The sequence below is a fragment of the Silurus meridionalis genome, chromosome 11, assembly GCF_014805685.1.
Source record: "Silurus meridionalis isolate SWU-2019-XX chromosome 11, ASM1480568v1, whole genome shotgun sequence".
NCBI lineage: Eukaryota > Metazoa > Chordata > Actinopteri > Siluriformes > Siluridae > Silurus > Silurus meridionalis.
Genome location: NC_060894.1, coordinates 11,282,259 through 11,302,408, shown reverse-complemented (window position 1 = coordinate 11,302,408; position 20,150 = coordinate 11,282,259). Strand labels below are relative to the sequence as shown.

Sequence of the window (20,150 nt, the reverse complement as noted above, 5' to 3'; positions counted from 1 at the left end):
TGGGTGTGTGGGGTTTGAAGAGAGAGGCTGGCTGTGTGGGGTTTGAAGAGAGAGGCTGGGTGTGTGGGGTTTGAAGAAAGAGTGGGCTGGGTGTGTGGAGTTTGAAGAAAAAATGGGCTGGGTGTGTGGGGTTTGAAGAGAGAGTGGGCTGGGTGTGTGGAGTTTGAAGAAAGAGTGGGTTGGGTGTGTGGGGTTTGAAGAAAGAGTGGGCTGGGTGCGTGGGGTTTGAAGAGAGAGTGGGCTGGGTGTGTGGGGTCTAAAGTGATTTTCTTAGGCCTTTTCTCCACTCTGGAGGAGTGAAGATCTTGGAGGTTGGGCAGTGGGGCACCTCCAATATCTTGCACAGTACAGGGAGTTCGGGTTAAAGTTTGCGTTAGTAATGAGCACGTCATAACTCTTTCCATAGTGTGTGTGTGTGTGTGTGTGTGTGTGTGTGTGTGTGTGTGTGTGACGGAGGCGCGTGCACGCGCTACAGTAGGTAACTCAACTCCGGCCTGATGTCACGAATAGTTAATTGAGCCTCGCCGCCAGAACCGTGCCACTCTGAACCGCCTTCTACCAGGAGGGGAAAAATCCACAAGAAAAGCGGATCTGACAACATGGCGCACTTTCCCAAGAATAACTTTCTTCACTCGGAGTTGCTGACGGTTTGTGCATAAACTCCTGCGCGTGCCCTGTTTGTGTGTGTGTGTGTGTGTGTGTGTGTGTGTGTGTGTGTGTGTGTGTGTTTTCTCTCTGCATTCAGCTTGCGCGCCTCTAAAGTCTGGGCTTTTTTCCCCCTTCTTCTTCATCTTCATCTTCACCCGCCTGGCTCTGGGCGGCCCTCTTTCACCCCTCGGCTCGGACACAGACCTATCATGGGCTGAAAACTCTCACACTGCCGGTGATGGAAATCTAAAGGCGACAGGATGGAGAAACAAGGAGCGAGACGAGAGAAGGTAAAGCGGTCCGAGTGTGAAATATGAGCCTCTATAGTCGGGTCTTGTGACTGGAAGCCGCTCCACCGTGTCTCCTGAGCTAACCGTTAGATCCTCCTGACACCTTTTGCTTTCTCTGGTCCTTCGTGTGAGCTGTTTACCTCTGTACGATCAGGAGAAAAGTTCAGTTTAACACCAACCCGATTAATGAGGTCCTGTTTAAGGTTTACTCCGACTGTATTTACTTATTTTTTTCTAGGTTTCTTTACTGTAGGATTTAGGGTTTAGTTGTTAGCCGAGGAGCTTAAAGGAACCCGAACTGCAGTGTTGGAGATTTAGAGTAATTTTATTATACATTTCAGAACCTAAACCAGAACGCAACCAGCTCAAAGGTCTAAATGTAATAACTCCCAGGCCTTGCTGTGGATATTAGTAAGGGCATCTGTTCCACCTTTGTTGCAAACAAACAAACACACAAACAAACAAACAAACAAACAAAACAAAAAAACGACAGTTTCAGTGAGAGAGAGAAAGAGAGAGAGAGAGAGAGTGTGTGTGTGTGTGTGTGTGTGTGATCTTGATAAGCACCAAAGTTCCCCAGAAGGATAGAAACATTTATTTAGGGGGCACACTTCTGGTTCGTTCACAATGACAACTGTTAAAAAAATGTTTCCTTCAGAAGAAAAAAATCTTTAAAACCTTTTTTTGAAAGAAAATGTTCAACTTTCCACCGGCTACTGAAAATAACAAAGTTCAAGGTCAGATTTTTAGGTGCAGGAATTATATGGTTATTTAGCTGCCTGAAACAATGACGTCAGTATAAGGTCCTCATAAGTATAGTAAGACATAAGAAAGTGTGTGTGTGTGTGTGTGTGTGTGTGTGTGTGTGTGTGTGTGTGTGCGCGCGCGCTCGTTTTTTTTTCTACCATCTCATTCAAAGATGTAGATCCATTTACATCCTTTTGTTAAAATGCCCTTTTCCTTGTTTTTTTTTTTTTGTAATTGATTTTTAGCCCCTTGTTCGATTGACTTATGTTATCATTGACTTTCTTTGACTATCATTTACTTTCCAGCTTAGTTAAAGAACACCTTTTCGATTGCGAAAATGGGGCTATTGACTTGTTTTCTTTAGACAGTTAATATCAGGGGCTATCACAATTTATTTTAATTTTTCCTTCAATGAGAAGGAATTACTGATCTTGTATTCGCTTGTATTAACGACTTCTTCTTTAGGGGTCCCATTAGGAGTCACCACAGCGGATCATTCATGTCCATACCACTCTGTCCTCTACATCTGCCTCTTTCACACCAACTACCTGCATGTCCTCCCTCACCACATCCATAAACCTCCCCCTTCACCCTATCAGAAACTTTCTTCACCTCTTCCATCAGGATCACCCCTACACCATTTCTCTTTCCATCCACACCATGATAGAACAGTTTAAACCCACCTCCAATGTCCCTGTGTGTGGCTTGTCTGGAATGGGAGCACACTAAGACGGTTCTTGAGTTAGCTGTGCTGTGCTCATTGCACTCGCATGTCTCTGCAAACACTTTGCTCCCAGTGGGCATTCTTTGTTTATGGCGCTTATGGAGGTTGTGACTCGTGCCATGGCCAAGCTAGATCTAGCTTGGCCGGCTAATAAGCAGAAAGCCCCTCCATCCAGTAAACTTGACAAGCGCTGTCCGGTGCTTACCTCACAACCTCTGCTTTGGGGGCTATGCTATTGCTATGTTACTGCCTACGGGTCCTCTGGTTGCCCCGCTCCCTTCGGGGTCAGAGCGCACTCGACCTGGAGTGTGGCAGCCTCTAAGTCTTAGTCCTCTGGAGTTTCCATTTAAGGCATCTGCAATGCTGCAGGCTGGTCCTCCCTGCTGACCTTCATCAGGTTTTATAACCTCGACCTCAGTGCCACTCCTGGCCCCTCTGTCCTTCGACCCAGCTGTGCCCTCACACACTAGGCAGGGACTGGTCAGTCTGGCAGTATTGGACCCTCGTTCCCAAAGCATTGTTGATGCAGCTCGAGTTCCTGAAAGGGAACATCTTTAGGTTAAGTATGTAAGTAGGGAACACAACGCTGCATCAACGATACTTTGGGAATGGGAGTCTAATACTGCTAGACTGATAAGTTGTGATTGCAGCCCGACTGAGTTGTACATGCAGTTCGAGTTCCTGGAAGGAAACGTCTTAAAGTTACGTTTGTAACCCTAGTTCCCTGAGGGAAGGAGACCTAGCTTCCTGGTCGTGACATCACCCCGCCGGTGATGCCACGCTTTCCATTGGACAGATTACACATGTAATTCAACATAAAAGGAATCAATCATAGGGCAGTAAGATGAAACCCACAATTCTCTTTAAAGTTGATTAATAATTTGTAACACCATAAAATAAATGTGCAATACACTGTATGGATAAAAATATTGGGACACCCGGCCTTTTAGTTATACATGGTTTTATTAACTGTTCCCTTCACTTGAACTAGGAGACTAAAACCTGTTCCAGCATGACACTGCCCTTATGCACAATGGCAGCTCCATGAAAAAATGGTTTACATGGGTTGGAGTGGAAGATCTTGAGTGGCCTGTTAAAGAGCTCTGATCTCAACACCTGAACACCTTTGGGATGAATTGAAACGCTGACTGCACCCTAAGCCTCCTCACCCTACCTACATAAGTAACTGACTTTTCTGATTTCTCTGATTTCTGTGGATGAATGAACACAAATCTCCACAAGCACACACTATAATCTAGTGGAACATCTTCCCAGAAGAGTGGATGTTATAACAGCAAACCAGGATGGGAAATTGGATGTTCCAAAAATATATAATAGGTAACTTGACCAATGAATACAGCTGATTAGTATAAAAAAACTGAATAAGTATGTTTTTCTTTGTTAAATAAGGTCAAGTTTGTAATCTGGTTTATCTTTAGATCTTTAGAGAGTATTTAGAGTGTGTGTGTACAGGTTTTTGTGAATTAACTGTTGCTAATGAAATGGAATCCTAAATTAGAATGATTCACAGAGTAGCCGGGCCTAATATTACAGTTACTCTTATGGAAAAATTAATTAACAGCTTCCGACAAAATGAAATTCAGCAGCATTTTTGTGAAAACAATAATTTTTTTGTGTAAATATAAAGATTGCCAATGGTGTGCACTGCATTTATAAGGACGAAAACTTTATTAACTTTATTAATTATAAGGCCAAATTAATGAGGAAATTATTATCAATATGCCACAGAGATATTACCCCAAATACTCTCCCAGAATTTCAGCACTCGTGCACTTTTTTGCTGGTGCAGCTCTTATTCCATGTACTTTATATCCATACAACAAATAAAAGAAATCCAAGACGTCTGTGCTAAAGCAATTCAGGTTCTCCTTTACAATGTAGCTAGCAAAGTAATTTCAGTACATGCAGTTGTACCTGTTGCTAAATTATATAAATGATTGCTTTATAGAAGCTTCTGTAGGAAATTTTTAATATGTTTTCAAAACTTGATAGCAGTGATTACAGTGAAATCATAGCCTGTATTTGAAAAGCTCTTAAAATAGTAAGCTACTCAATTTATTTTTTAAGGGTTTGATCCAAACCTCAATAACTTAAAAACATGTAGGACTACCATGTTTAGATTACATTACTAGACTTGATAAATAAATGTCATTGTGTAGAGTATGCGGAAATGCAGTTAGCATATATATATATATATATATATATATATATATATATATATATATATATATATGGTATATTTGGTTACGTTCCAATTCCGCCCGTGATAAACGAAAAACCGCGATAAACGGACACCTATGCTATTTTAAGTATACAGTACTGTACTATATTATTATTAATAAATTTCATTATTTCAACATAAAAATTGAAATTATAGATTCAAACCGTGGTAAAAGAGGGGATTACTGTACATTTAGCTTTGATTACAGCTTGGCAAACTCATTGCATTGTCTCATGAGTTACACAAGGTAGTCAACTGGAATTGTTTTCAATTTTGCTTGTCAAGAGTTAATTTGACATTTATTACTTTTTCAATGTGGAGAAGGTGTGAAGTATTGTGCTGAGGAAAGGAAGGAGTACAGAGTCATAGAATTGACTTATTAGAATTACCAGGTTCAGAAACCACTAATTTACATAAATGCTTCAAGTGGCAGACATACTTCAACATACACTGTCAAGAGGAGACTGTGTGAATCAGGCCTTCATGTTCAAATTGAGGCAAAGAAATTATTACTTTAGAAAAACTACAAGCAGTATAGACATGTATGCTATACTGCTGGGGGGTACTATGCTATACCCCCCAGCAGGTAAAGAGGGATGTGGCAAAAGCCAAGGAAAAGGCATATGGGAACCTTTATCTAAAGTTGGACACTAAGTAAGGAGAAAAGGATTCATACCGATTGGCCAGGCAAAAAGACCGAGCTGGGAAGGATGTGCTGCAAGTTAGAGCAATAAAGGATGGAGATGGAAATGTGTTGACTAGCGAGGAGGAGGTGTTGAGAAGATGCAGGGAGTCTTTTAAACAGCTGATGAATGAGGAAAATGAGAGAGAGAGAAGGTTGGATGGTGTGGAAATGGTGAAACAGGAAGTGGATAGGATTAGTAAGGGGGAAGTGAGAGCAGTGATTAAGAGGATGAAGAGTGGAAAGTTGGTTGAACCAGATGACATACCGGTAGAAGCATGGAGATGTTTAGGAAAGATGGCAGTGGAGTTTTTAACCAGGTAGTTCAACAAGATTTTGGATGGTGAAAGGATGCCTGAGGAATAGAGAAGGCGTGTGCTGTTACCTTTTTTAAGAGAAAGGGATATGTGCAGACCTGCAGTAACTACATGGGAATTAATTTGTGAGAGAGGTGACCATCTGTTAGCAACAGTATGGTTTCATGCCGAGAAAGAGAACCACAGACGCATTATTTGCTTTGAGAATGTTGATGGAGAATTATAGAGAAGGACACAACGGGTTGCATTGTGTGTTTGTGGATTTGGAGAAATCCTAAGACAGGGTGCCGAGAGAGGAGTTGTGGTATTGTATGAGGAAGTCAGGTGTGTAAAAAAAGTATGTGAGGGTGGTGCAGAACATGTAAGAGGACAGTCTGACAGCAGTAAAGTGTGCAATCGGAACGGAAGACTGGATCAATGTGGAGGTTGGACTGCATCAAGGATCGGCTCTGGGTCCTTTCCTGTTTGCAGTGGTGATGGACAGGTTGATGGACGAGGTCAGACAGAAGCCTCGGTGGACTATGATTTTTGCGGATGATATTTTGATTTGTGGTGAGAGTAGGGAGCAGGTTGAGAAGAGCCTGGAGAACTGGAGGTACACGCTGGAGAGAAGGGGAATGAACATTGGATATTGGTTATATAGGTAGGAGACTGCTGGGCGACCCCTAATGGGAGAAGCCAAAACAAGAAGAAGAGGAAGTAGTATAGATTAGATCAGTGAAAACTCCTTTGGAATCCAAATTTTGGTTCTAAACACTGTGTCACTGTCAAATGTAGAGAGGGTGAATGGATGGGTCCTGATTGTATGGTTCCCAATGTAAAGCATGGAGGAGGATGTGTGATAGTTTTTATGTGTGATAGTGCTTTGCTGGTTTGGGGCACTTAGTGGCCCCAAACACACCTTTTGGTTATGTAAGAGCTATTTCTTCAATAATGGGAGTGTTAAATTGCTGAATCCTATGACCTGGCCTTCACAATCCCCCAATCTAAATCCAGTTGAGATGGTTTGGGATGAGTTGAAATAAGAGTGAAGAAAAAACAATCAACAAGCACTCAAAACCTTTGGAAACTCCTCAAGGTTGTTGGAAAACCAGGTGACTACCTCATAAGGCTGACTGAGAGAATGCCAAGAGTGTGTAAAGCTGTCATCTATGTATATTTAATGTGTGTATGTATGTGTTCAAAAACTGAAAAAATATGTCTTTATTTTGGGCAGCCACATGTTTACTTGTTTACTTTTTGTGTATAAACACATGCACACAAACACACTTTTGGTGTATATCTTTCTCTTTCTTGAGGCTCTCTACTCTACTATTTTTTTCCTTCACTCACTGCAGAAGAGTACATTCATTAGTTGAATCTGGCACGGGTGTGTGATACTTTCTGCTTGCTTTTGCTGGCTCTGCTCTCCATTCACAAACTGGCACTTGGCTACGCACATGCTGCCACATACACCCACTGCCCAATGCAGGCTGGGGAGTCTTCCGAACTACAGCTGACTCCCTCTCTCCAGCCATCTGTGCCCCGGGTCTGACCACCTTGAACTTAAACAGCCAAATTGGCAGATACCAACAAGTAATCTGCACGTTGGTATCTTTCATGCGATGGAGCCATTGGAGTGGGACGTGGTGTGAACGGAGTGTGAAGGCCAGTCCCAGCAGATGGTATTGGAGGGTGAGGACCTCCCATTTGATTGCCAAACATTTCATTTCAATAATGCTGTACTGGCTCACAGCTGATGTACAGCACAGGGTCTTCCCGCTCCACATCCTGGGACAACATGGCTCGAAGCACTGTTTGATGCACCAGTCTGTAAAACAATAAGAAAAGAAAATGGAATAGGGAATGTAAAAGAGCTCAGCTTTTATCTGTTTTATCTCTTTTTAGCTTTTAGCTTTTTATAAACCTGTTGGCATGGCCCTGTCCATTGGACTGGATCTGGTGCTCCCTCCCTTTAGTAAGCTTAGGCAGGTTGGTGTTGGTGGCATATGAATAGGCATAAATAAAAAACTTAATGGTCTAGGGTCTCAGACTGGCCGTAATCATTGTATCTTTTAAATTTGTGGATGCACCTGCCCATAACCCAAGTGGAAGTCTAAATACTTTGCTTTGGATTTGCTGTGAGTTTCATAAACCTCAAGGTTCTCAGGAATGCCCTCAAGTGTTGTAAATGTCACTGCCATTCGTTACTTCAAATGATTGTATCTTCTGATTAGGCAGCAGTGTATTGTGGGGGCAGAGGATTCAGGCTATGTGATGTTAAATGTCGCTGGGGTTTAGAAAAACCTTTTTATAAGAAATAGGTGTCAAGGGGATCTGCCAACATTTCTTAGTTAAATCCAGTGCCAAATAAAAGTGTGCTGCACCTAGCCTTTCGAGCTGTGTCAAAATGACTTATTTACTAATGGACTTTTTTGAAAATCTACACAGAACTGGACCGATCTGTCCACAGGGTGAATTGGGCTGAATTTTTGACTTACATCCAGTCTCAGCTCCTTCCTCTTGGGAACCATCATTGCTAGAACTCTCCATGGCTTTTAGAGATTAACTTTCTTTCGGCTTCTCCCGTTAGGGGTCGCCACAGTGGATCCTCCGCACGTTTGATTTGGCACGTTTTTACGCTGGATGCCCTTCCTAACGCAACCCTCCCCAATTTATTCGGGCTTGGGACCGGCACTGAGAGTGGCTGGGGATGGTTCCCTGACCGGGAATCGAACCCGCGTCTTAACCGCGAGACCACCAGGGGACCCCCATGGTTTTTAGAGATTAAGGTGGTATATTTGAAATGCATCACCTCTATCTGTGCACCCAACCCCATAGTCAACTTCTCCGACTTTCTGTGTAACCTCAAAGGGTCCTTGCCACTTTGTAAGTAATTTAGTGCTCGACGTGGGTAGTAATACAAGTATATTTCTATATTTTTGATGCAGCTGTGCACTCCTATTATACAGTCAGGATTGTAACTCTTGAGCCTGTTGCAAATTTCCCTATGGTAATTGATGCTGTGGAGTTTGTCTCTTTTAGATCAAGGACATTTTTGCAGATGACGTTAGCACGACATGCGGCTTACGGCCGTATAATTATTTGAATTGGTAAAAACCATTGGAGATTTGTGAGACCTCTTGTACTGTAAATAATGGGTGATTTATCCCAGTTTTGTGCATCATCGTAAAACATACTTAATAATCATATTCTTGAGGGTTTGATTAAATTGCTTCACCAAGCCATCTGTTTGTGTATGAAAAACTCTCATGCAGATCGCTATAAGTCCTAGTAATTTGTAAAGCTTGTGCAGGGTGACCCGGGAGATCCTGACCCGGGAGATAAAATGGAATAGTGCCTCTGCAACACTGTGTGCTGAAATGCAGTAGAGAAGCACTGCTTTTGGCTATTGCATGGCTTAGTCCCTTTAAAACCAGCACAAGGCAATACCTTCATGCAGTTCATTCTAATGGCCCAATAAGGTCTATTCTAATTTCTTTGAATGGGACCTTGATTAGCAGTAACAGGAGCACTGGAACTTTTGGAATTGCTGGCGGATTCACCATCTGACATTCCTGTCATGCCGCACACCATCTGCGCACACTGCCATGAATGCCCACCCAATAAAAGCGAGCCATTATATGTTTTAGTGTTTGTTTATGCCCCGAGAGCCTGACCATTGGATTCTGATAAGTTGCTATTTGGGACTAACAAGTAGATTGTCTCACTCTTTATTTGGATGTGCACATCAGGGATCTGAACCAACATCCCCCAGTTTGCACATCAGTGATCTGAACCAAAACTGCCACTCCCATCATGGTGCATTGGTCCTGGAAATACCGGGGCTCCCATAGTGTGAGGAAATCGGTCCAGGCTTCTGTCCCACGTCTATGATGTCTTTTAGTAATTGGCTCCCATTTCTTGCCGTGGTGTGAGAGAGAGAAATAGAAGGGTTAGAAAGAGAGAGCGAGGGAATGAGAGCGGGAAGATTAGGAATCGCTTATATGCCGCCAAATGGCCCTTGGTCAGGTGGAGCACCTGATCCAGTGACACCTGATGCTTGCATTCGACCCACTCTGCTGTCCTAACTGCTCCAACACCACCAGGTTGATTATCTTGTTGGTGTCCCAGTCTTTCTTCAACAGGCACTTCCAGCAGGCATTGTGAATGCAAAAGAATGTGCTGCCTCATGAAGTGTTAGTGAGCAGAAGTGCTGTCTGAGCTGCTTGGAGGTTCTGGCAACCTGCTGCAGGATTGCCCGTTTCAGGTCACCATACTTCAGCATGCGATCGGCTGGGAGCCGTTGGATTGCAAGCTGGATTTCTCCAGTGAGCTTCAGAACACCTTCTAGTTTTTCTCCTAAACTTGAAGCAGTGCTAAGAAGTGCTGATTCTGCTATGCATGTTCTGTGATGGCTTTGACCAGCACCCCCAGTGGTGAAAACTCAATGGCAATGCATCTGCGTGCCTCTTCCTCAGTCTCGGGTTATGGCACCACCACGAAGAAGTAATCACAGGTTAACAAACAAAGAAACCTGGGCTTCCATACCACTTCAGCAGGGCCACAGACTGATCACCTCCATGCCATGCCGACTTGAGGCAGTAATTAAAGCAAAAGGAGCATTTACCAAATATTGAGTACATATAAAGTAAGTTAACATACTTTCCAGAAAGCCACCAATTTACTAAAAATGTTTTTTTTTTTTATTAGTCTTATGAAGTATTCTAATTGTTTCAAATAGTAAATTGGTGGGTTTTTCTTAAATGTAAGGCCAAAATCATCAAAATTAAAAGAAATAAACACTGAAATATATATATATATATGTGTCTGATGAATCTATATAATATACGTTTTACTTTTTATATTGAATTACTAAAATGAATCAACTTTTTTAAGCTTATATATATATATATATATATATATATATATATATATATATATATATATATATATATATATATATATATATATATAAAAGGGTGGGTAGAGATTGAGGTATAAGGCAGTTGATATGGTAGTTCAAATGACAAGTAAGAAGCTGCTTAAATAATGTATAGAACAGATTAATATATTAGTTTTTAATCTAGAATTTTATTTCAGTAAAATTTATTTAAATATATTATATGTATTTAAAAAACAAACAAACAACAATTTAATATTTTTCATTGTAGTAGTAGTAGTAGTAGTATTAATGGATCACAATAGTTTTTTAATAGAATTCAGATAATACATTTTTAAGGACAGTTAGAGCATGAAAATACCCTGACATTAACCGTTATATCCCTCTGACTGGGTGTTGGACACATCTGTAGAAAAATCGCCTCAGTGATCAGTATGCCACAGTATACACTTCACTACTGTAGTGCAGACATAACAGGTGTCGAAACTGGAGCAGGATTCTGACTGAAAGCTTCTCAGTGCTGTCTATGCAGCTCCTGCTGTGCTTCCAGCCTACTGACCGTAACATGTTTCACAGCCACTTTATGATTTGCCTTAAAGCAGCAGACTCTCCTGTGTTTTCGTTTTCACTCTGGCATGGAATCTTAAAGCGGTTTTGACTGTAATGTATATCAACACTGGGTTTATATTACCAATTGAATACCTTATTGTTCCCTTTCAGGAACTCAAACTGCGTCGCATCGCTTTGGGAACGCTTCCGCATTGTCCACACTCACGTCACGTGTGTAATCTGTGCAATGGAAGACGCGGCGTCACCGGCAGCGTGACTTCACGACCAGAAACCTATAAAAAGCACATGGCGTGAACCCGGCGCCAGCTTCTGTTTGTTCTGTTTGGGGGGCACATCTTTGTGTGGCTTGCCTGGGCTCGGAGCATGCTAAGTCGGTTCTCGAGGGAGCCGACTGCGAGCACTCGAAGTCCCGGTAGGTGACAGATCTGAGGACCCAGCCACAAAAAGTGTTCCTGGTGGGAACCAAGCAGGCTTTGATCATGGAAAAGGAAGTAAGCACTCTCTTTTCATGTATCCATCCTACCTTCTCACAGAAAGTTCCTGAGGTTCACCTTTGGGGCCGAGGCGTACCAATAATCGGTTTCTTCGGTTTGGCCTTGCCCTATCACCCCGCACCTTCACGAAGTGTGTGGATGTGGCTCTGGCTTCCCTAACACTTAAGGGCATCCACATCCTCAATTATATCGTTGATTGATTGATATTAGCTTGATCAGAGCAATTAGCAGTCCAGCATTGAGATGTCGTTCTCGCTCACATGAAGGAGCTGGGGCTTCGGCTGAACACCAAGAAGAGTGTGCTTTCTCCATTACAGAGAACCACATACCTAGGTGTCATATGGGATTCAACTGCTATGAGCGCGCAGCTTTCTACTGCCCGCATTGTGTCCATCATTACGGCCATCAGGAAGGTCAAAGAAGGCAGTCGCTCACTGTCAAGCAGTTTCAGAGACTGCTTATGGCAGCAGCATCCAATGTGATTCCACTCCATTCTATCAAGGACACGCATCGATGCCTACATGCCATAGATGTTTGGAGAGATCCCGGGTTCCTATCGCTAGGCCCCGGGCTGGGAGTCCCCAGTCGTCACGTTATGCTTACGTCAGAGGCGGCCCTAACGGGGTGCGGAGCAATCACGAGCGACTGCTCCACCCAAGGTCTGTGGGAAGGGCCCCATCTACTATGGCACATCAATTGCCTAGAGATGCTTGTCGTATTTCTGTGTCTGAAGCGCCTCTATGTATTTTTCCCATCGCTTTGCTTACGTGAGTTCTGGAGAGAGTTCACCGGGACGGTGTCTGTCTCCTCTTTGCAGACCTGGTAGCCCCATGGGAGATTCCTCTGAGGAGAGATCTCCCCCTTGAGCAGAAGGCGTAATTGTAGAGACCATTCTCCATTCCAAAGCTCCCTCTACGAGGTGGTCGTATGCCACGAGATGGCGTCTGTTCACTGTGTGGTGCGCTCAGCATCAATTCGACCCAGTCCACTGCCCGGTCGGTTCAGTGCTGGAGTTACTGCAGGAACAGTTTGCAAAAGGGGTTGGCTTCGTCCACCCTCAAAGTCTATGCGTCTGCCGTTTCGGCGTATTATGCCCCTGTGGCGGGGCAATCGTTGGGCAGAGACCCACTTCACACTGCATCCCTGCAAGCACTTCCATCTCTCTTACAGAAGCTGGTGCCGGCTTCACTCCATGTGCTTTTTATAGCTTTCTGGTTGTGACGTAACCCCCCGGTGACGCCGCACCTTTCATTGGACAGATTAAACACATGATTCAGAGCCTGGACAACGCAGAAGCGTTTCCAAAGCGTTGCGGGGCAGCGTCTCATTCCCTCAGAACTAGGGTTACATATGTAACATAGAGACGTTTTTGTAGTAACAATTTAGACAAAGGTGATTTAGGTATTTCCATGTGCCAGTAGATGTTTATTTAGTTTATTTTAGAATTATGTGAGATAATTCACTTGTAAATGAAGGCTGCCTGTATAATTTAATTATGTTTGTAACTGACATTGAAAGAAAATTGTTGATCCTCACACCCTGCAACAAAAATAAGACAAGTAAGAAAATCCCCTGGATGGAGAGAAGAAAGGGGAGAAAATTGGAAAATGATGGATAAAAAATGGAAGCAGAATTCTTAATGACGAGAATAATGATGATGACAGACTTTACATTTACTATTTGTTATATTATACATTCAGTAAGTTTGGATTTAGGAAGGTTGCAGTGAAGAAGAGCAGGTTTTGTTTCATTTCGCAAAGCATTTTTAACAGCTGTGAGTCAAATAAGATTTTTTACTAAATTGCATCCCAGTCCCGAGCTGTAATTCACTGATAATGCTTGATCACCAAGAACAATACACCGGGCAAAATCCTACTGAACATTTTTCGGCCCAGCTTGCATTTGCTTGGCCCGAAAATGTTTTGCCATTGCTCTAGTTGAAATATATTTCTCAAGTTTGATTCTCAAGCATCGTGCCACTCAAATTAAAGTACAAGGCAATCTGCAAGTACAGCTAATTCCTGCTGAAACTCTTCTATGTATGTATTCATAAACATCTATGATATACTCTTGATTTGTGCTGTTTGGCCTCTCTTAAAAGGCTTCTCAAATGTGCTGCATGTTTTGCGATTTTTGGATGATGGGCAGCCAGAGGAGCAGCTGTTCCACATCTACACCATGCTGTTAAAGCTACATCTTTACAGCTTCTGAAGAAAGTGGGCATTTCTCCTTCAGCTACAGTATACGCCAACGAAGAAAGTCTCAATTTTTATTTTCTTAGGAATGTGCTTTAGCCCCATGACCTAAACAAAGAAGCTGAAATAAAGCCCACCACTAAAGGCTGGACTGTACAGGTGGAGGTACTGCCTATCAAGAAATTATAGTTAGAGGTTTTTGACTGTTACGTGTTAAGCGGGTCTTGACCAAAACAACAAGTGCGTCGGCACTTTATTTGCTCTGCTAAGTTGGGTCCCAAGAAGCAGGTTGAACATTCCTTCTTTATGAGCTGAGGCCCAGAATATTATTGAAAAGAGTCTGCAATTTGAGTCAGTGCCTCACTTAGCTGTTTGACATGAAGAAGTATTACAGATGATTGGGGGGGGATGCAGCGTTATCCAATCAGAAGTTGTTTGGGGTAGCAAAAATATTTATGAAAGGTCATCTGACACATGGTTTACAAATGAAGCAAATGATCTCTCTGAACAACTGGCTGAGAATTTACAAGAGATTTTAATTGCTCTATATTTCATCTGTTGGTTGTTGTGTCTGTGGAACGTTTATAGCTGTTATGTTTGGACTATTGAATGGTTTGGGTTCTACACATGTGGCATGTTTGTGCATGTGGTGGGTCTGTTCACACCCACTATGATGTACATTGGCACCCCGCTTGTGTGTGTTTGTGTGTATGTGTGTGGGGGGAGGAACAAATTTTAAATCTAGGTAGATAAAAGTGTGTATGTGTGTGTTTTATTATGCAGCATGTCTTCTGCACTTCAGCTAAAGGTTGAGTCACACTGCCTGAATTGGTGGTACCCAAATTTGTCTGTGCAGAATTACCAGCACCAAGGCTCTCATTAAGTCTCGTTGCGTGTCCATGTGGTCAACAGCCAACATAAACACACCCAGAACTGTTATCTGTGTCTGGCCTGGATAATACTCACTACAGTCTTATTCTCAGGCAGACCTTCTGTACACACAGAATGGTTTAGACCTCTCTAGAACTCACTGGCCTGAGAAGATAAACTATTTCACATAATCGCTTGCAGGTAGGCATGAATTCGAATGTATGATTAGAAAACTCAAACTTTAGAACATTAAATCACTTGTGTATGATTTGCTTTCCATTTCTATCTATCATCTGAGAAAAAGGTTTGCTTCCTTGACCTTTAAACACTCTTCTTGACCTCAATTTCATTCGGTCTCTCTTTCCTTCCGTTCTCTCTCCCCTCACTGCTTTGACAGTCCTTTGTTTCCCCAAACGTCCTTTCCCATGTACCTTTTTTCTTATGGTTTTATGCTAACCCAGACTCTGTCCTCAGAATGACCTTATAATATCCTTCTATCAGTTGTTTTTGTCACAAAAAACAGGGTTCACAAAAGATCTGCTTCCTTTTACTTTTTGACTCTAAAATTCCCACCAGTGTGTTTTTACTTTCTCTTACTCGTCTTGTAGCCATAGCTTTTGCCTGCTATGACCTTCCTTTTTTTCTTCTCTCTCTGGAAGTAATTACTGCGCTATCCCAGTTCCGTTAGTGGAGAGGTGTGGCCTTTGCCAGAGATCCCTGCTTCTGCCCTCCTTCTCTCTCCCCAGGCATCCTCGGTCTCCCCCCTTTGTCCGTCCCTCCTTGCTCTTGGGGATACTCCAGATGTGAAGCTCAGAGGTGGCTAGCCATAAATTGCTTGCATACTCTTAAGTCAGCAGCAGCCACCACTGTGTTCAGTGCAGACAAAAGCATAGAGCAGAGACTTCCAGCTGCATTGTCCGTGTTTTTACTCTTTCCTGCAGCTGCTCCCTTATCTAATGTGTGGCAAAATAACTCACAATAGTTCTCTAAGTCCCAACAGTCACAATAGGCTGCTAGGACACTACAAAACAAAGCTAAAAAGCCCTGTTTTAGTGATTTAATTTAGTTTCGCTCTTATGGCAAATTTATATTTCTGCAAGTATTTGTGCTTCATGCAAATCTGTATATTCAATAAAACTGGGAGTTGGATGGACAATGTGGTGATATAAGATCTGTACCAGGGGGGCCATGCTAAAATACATAAAATGCATTCCTTTACAGTATTTAAGCCACATTTGACACACTAGCTTGCAATGTTTCCACTTCATAAATTCTGATAATTTGTAGTCCCACATACCATCTTCTTGTGTACCTTCCCACACTTGATCCTCAAGCACACAGTAAACAGCTAAATCTTTTGTTCATTGCCTTTGTAGTAATTTGTAATTTTGTTGCTTTCTGATATTCTGCATGGCATAGGCTACTCTGCCCCCTAGTGCACATGTTAACAAATTTGTACATGATTGCAGTACATTTGACTTGTCTTGTATATTTTACAGTTTATGTACCTGAGCACTAAAATTGCTTTATTTTTCGATATCAGGAACACAGCAATTAGTATGTTCAGACTTCTATCCAGATTATTTCCGTCTTAATGTTTAAAAACCATATAACCAGCAGTAGTCAACACTCATTTTCATATTTTTGCAGATTACAGGAGCTGGATCTTGGGCACTGAGCAGAGCAGCACCCACTGGGGCTGAAATGCCAATCATGAGCAAGGCTGAGTTCATGGAGAAGGTTCGGCGCAGTAACGAGGCATGCCAGCTTGGTGACTTTAGCACAGCCGTGGAACTGTACAGTGAGGCCTTGTGTGCCGACCCACAGAACTGCATCCTCTACAGCAACCGCTCAGCTGCTCTCCTTAAACTTGGCCAGTACAACGCAGCACTAGACGATGCAGTCAAGGCCCGTCTGCTGAACCCCAAGTGGCCTAAGGTAGGTGGGATTGTTTGGTTTGCTAAGTTGGATAGTTATATCCGAGATAGTAATGTATTTTAATGTCGATTATTTTGTATTGTACACAGTAAACAAACATTTAGGTCATGCAGCACTACATTTACCCCATGTGGCCACTCAAGTGCTTTCACAACAACCTGGATAATTCAACAGTTATGTGTCCCAACATAGTGGCAACAGTTTTGGGAGAAGAACATTATATAATGTTATGGTCAGCTATCAACATCATTCTTGGCCACTTAGTGTACGTATGAATATATTTAAGACTGATTATAATTGTGTAATTGAACGCATTACATAATGTAAGTAATAAAATACCTTCAAACAACTGTATCTTACCTGCCAAGGGTGTTGAGGGTTATTTTGATATCTTTTTGAGCATGTTTACATGCAAGGTCAGACTTTCTTTTTTCAATCTGTTTTCCCATTTTAATTTCATCTTCTGTAAAGCAGCATGGGTTTCACTATGATTTCAGTTGTGTCTGAAAATCTAAAAATGGCTTTGGGTTGATCCCATTTGACCAAATGTAATCAAATAACCTGAGGAGAATTGGAAGCTAAGCAGTTCACAGTGCCCTCTTTTGTACTACACCAGTCACTGTATAAGACCACAGTGCAAGGGTTTTATTGAGAGTTCTGAAGGAAAGATTTGGACACCTAGTAAATATGACCCCTAATCCGGGTTATGGGCAAAAGATTTTCCAACATGGTTCATGTTTGCCATCAAGTGTCATTAGTACAATCCACTCTGTCAGACGCGTGCAGTTCAAGCCTTCAAAATCCGCGTTGCTGCTGCAGTCACCTCACTAAAATAATCCATGATGCACACCCCTAAAGGGAAAAGGGCTGGTGACAGGCTGCTTTACAGCCAATATAAGGAGCCAAAGGCAAACAGGATTAACATTGGAATTCACACCTCAAAGAGGTTAAGCAAGAAATGGTTAAAACACGTGAAGATATAACTCAGCCAAAGGGCAATTAAATGCTTTGGAAAATGATCAGGCAAATTTCTAAACATGGCTTAGTCCATCATTGATAAACCAGGATCAGTACACAAATGCTGGAGTAGCAACTGTTCAGATATCAGAGGCTGTTTTTTTTAGACTAAAATATTTAAATTTTTATGTCTTTACTATCCTGTAGATTTACACTTAAATTTCTTTAGCTCCATAGGTGTTTGTAAAATGTAGGCAAAATTTTGCTGATGGCCTGTAGCATATGAATACTGTCAAATGTTGACAGCTAGATCCTAACAAACTGGAATTGTCCTTGGTATAACTGGTACATACTGTTCATGCTGTGTAATTCTAATAAAGCCACTGGCCAGCTGATCCCCAGACCAACTGTTCATCTGTCACAGAGAACAAAAAATGTTAACCACCAACGGTAGTTAGAACCACAGTTACACTATTTTGTAAAAAGTATTGGGTCACCTGACCTTCCCTGTTATATGTGGTTCGTTTCCAAACTGTTACCACAAAGCTGGAGACACTCAATTGCACAGGATGTCTTTAGATGCACTATAATTAAAATTTGCATTCACTTAAACTTGGAAACCCAAACCTGTTCCAGTATGGCAATACCCCTGTGCACAAAGTGAGCTCCATGAAGATCTGGTTTACATGCTTTGGAGAGGAAGATCTTAAGTGGCCTGCTATAGAGCGCTGATCTCATTCTCATTGAAAATTTCAAACAGCTTTTTCCGTACACAAGAAAATCACATTGCGATACAGTGCGGGATTTCACATTGCGATACAATGCAAAATTTAGTAAATAAATATATGAGTTAGAATAATAAAGAGTTTCATATAATGAATTGCTCTTTAATAAAGACAAATTACTTCTTATCCGATTACTTGATAAACCGATGGAATAATCCTTAGAATACTTGATTACTAAATTAATTTATTAAAGCAGCTATAGTTTACTACATAGATTGCAATTGTTTTGCAGTTTTTCCTGCCATAATTTTACTTACCAACCTCAAATTTGTAATAAAATAAAAACAACTAAATAGTCTATAGCCGCATGCAGTCACCCCTGAAATGACTGGTAAGCCTTGGCACTGCCTGGTTATTGCTTGTGTTCCCTTATAAGGTGAACATTGAGCTGGTTTGTGCCTGCATACAATCACAACCTTTTGACAGGACAAAGGATGACACACAACCATGCCGTGGCTTTATATAACATTTGCTTTTTATTCTACTCTTCTATCTTTTTTTCTGAATTGTGTTTTATATGTATTTAGACCAATTCCACCTCAATTTCCACCCCAGGATCTTGTCTGACTTGATAAAGTGTATATTTTCATTAGTTTGATTATTTCTATATAGTTCATCAGAATATGCTAATTCTTCCAGAAAAAGATTTGCTACAGTAGCATTGTCAGGCAGTAACCGGACATTAAAGCAAATGAAATGTCTTACACTTGTGAAAGTGTGAGATTAATACAGTAAATACACCTTTTTTGCATTCTTGAGAATGGCCAGCAGCCTCTGCCAACAAACAAACTCAGCGGGGCCTTATAAAACACAATCGTAAAAGAAAAGGGCACTAGTCACATGGCAGTACTGGATTATCGAACGAAATGGGTTTGTGGTTTGTGGCAACTTAATTATACACAACATCTGCTTTGGGTGGCTGTGGCTTAGCTTTGTTCCACTTAATGCCGATTTAATATGTCGCCGAGTGTGTAAACATCTACATTCATATACACCAAAGTACTTAATTCACATGTATTGTATGTTTAATGAATTTGAAGACTTTGATCCTCAGCAGCAGGCCGGAGTTATCAGTGCTATATTCAGCTCTAATTTAGAGATTATATTGTATTCAATGGCAAGGTAAAGTCCACTTTAATATAAAAAATAGGTGTTCATTGTAAATCTGAAACAGAAATTGTTCATTTTCTTATTTGCATCTTCATTGAAGATATTTTAAATTATATTTCTCATCATTTGTCTGTTCCGTGCTTTAGCGATAGTGTGACAACCAATAACACAAACTGACTCGAATGGAATTGAATTGTACTTTATAGTGTACAGAACAGCAGTAATAAGACTTATAGTGAGCTACGTCAGAGCCAGCAAGGAGTCTGTTTCTAGTATCGGACTTCCTTTAAGAGTAGAATGGAAGGAAGTGGTGGGTGTGGGGCAGCAACTTCAATGTTGTTGTCCAAAAACTGGACAAGCTTTCCAACAAAACTAGCAGAAGGACAATAACAGGAGAACATTCTTATGCTTTTTTTTTTCTTACTGCATTTTAAGAGACAGATGGGGTTTTGTTCTTTGTCAACACAACACATTTCCCGAAGTGTCCTTCTGTGCAATTTTTACTGTTCAAGTTGAATGTTTCAATTGGAATGTCTCAGAAGTCAGTGCTCCAAGATCTGGAAATGTCACCCATGATTGTTTTAAAAGTACTTTATAAAAAGAAACATTAAAGTAACTAACCATGTATTATATTGTATGTTCATTAAAAAAAAACTTGTCTTTTCAAATATATTATTTATTTACTTTAAGAAAACAGAA

General features: G+C 41.5%; 1 protein-coding gene across 3 annotated transcripts in view; it reads left to right on the top strand.

Moving 5' to 3' along the window:
- The first annotated feature begins 430 nt into the window (after nt 1-430).
- The window catches only part of ttc28 (tetratricopeptide repeat domain 28), a 237,290-nt gene continuing 217,570 nt past the window's right edge, over nt 431-20,150 (top strand). For 2 of the 3 annotated variants that reach the window (XM_046860776.1, XM_046860774.1), the window contains exons 1-2: nt 431-647; nt 16,312-16,599. In XM_046860776.1, the coding sequence (XP_046716732.1) occupies nt 600-647; nt 16,312-16,599 (336 nt within the window). In that variant the 5' untranslated portion in view covers nt 431-599. Of the gene's footprint in view, nt 648-850; nt 939-16,311; nt 16,600-20,150 lie in introns of all 3 variants that reach the window. The other variant, XM_046860775.1, reaches the window with a different exon arrangement.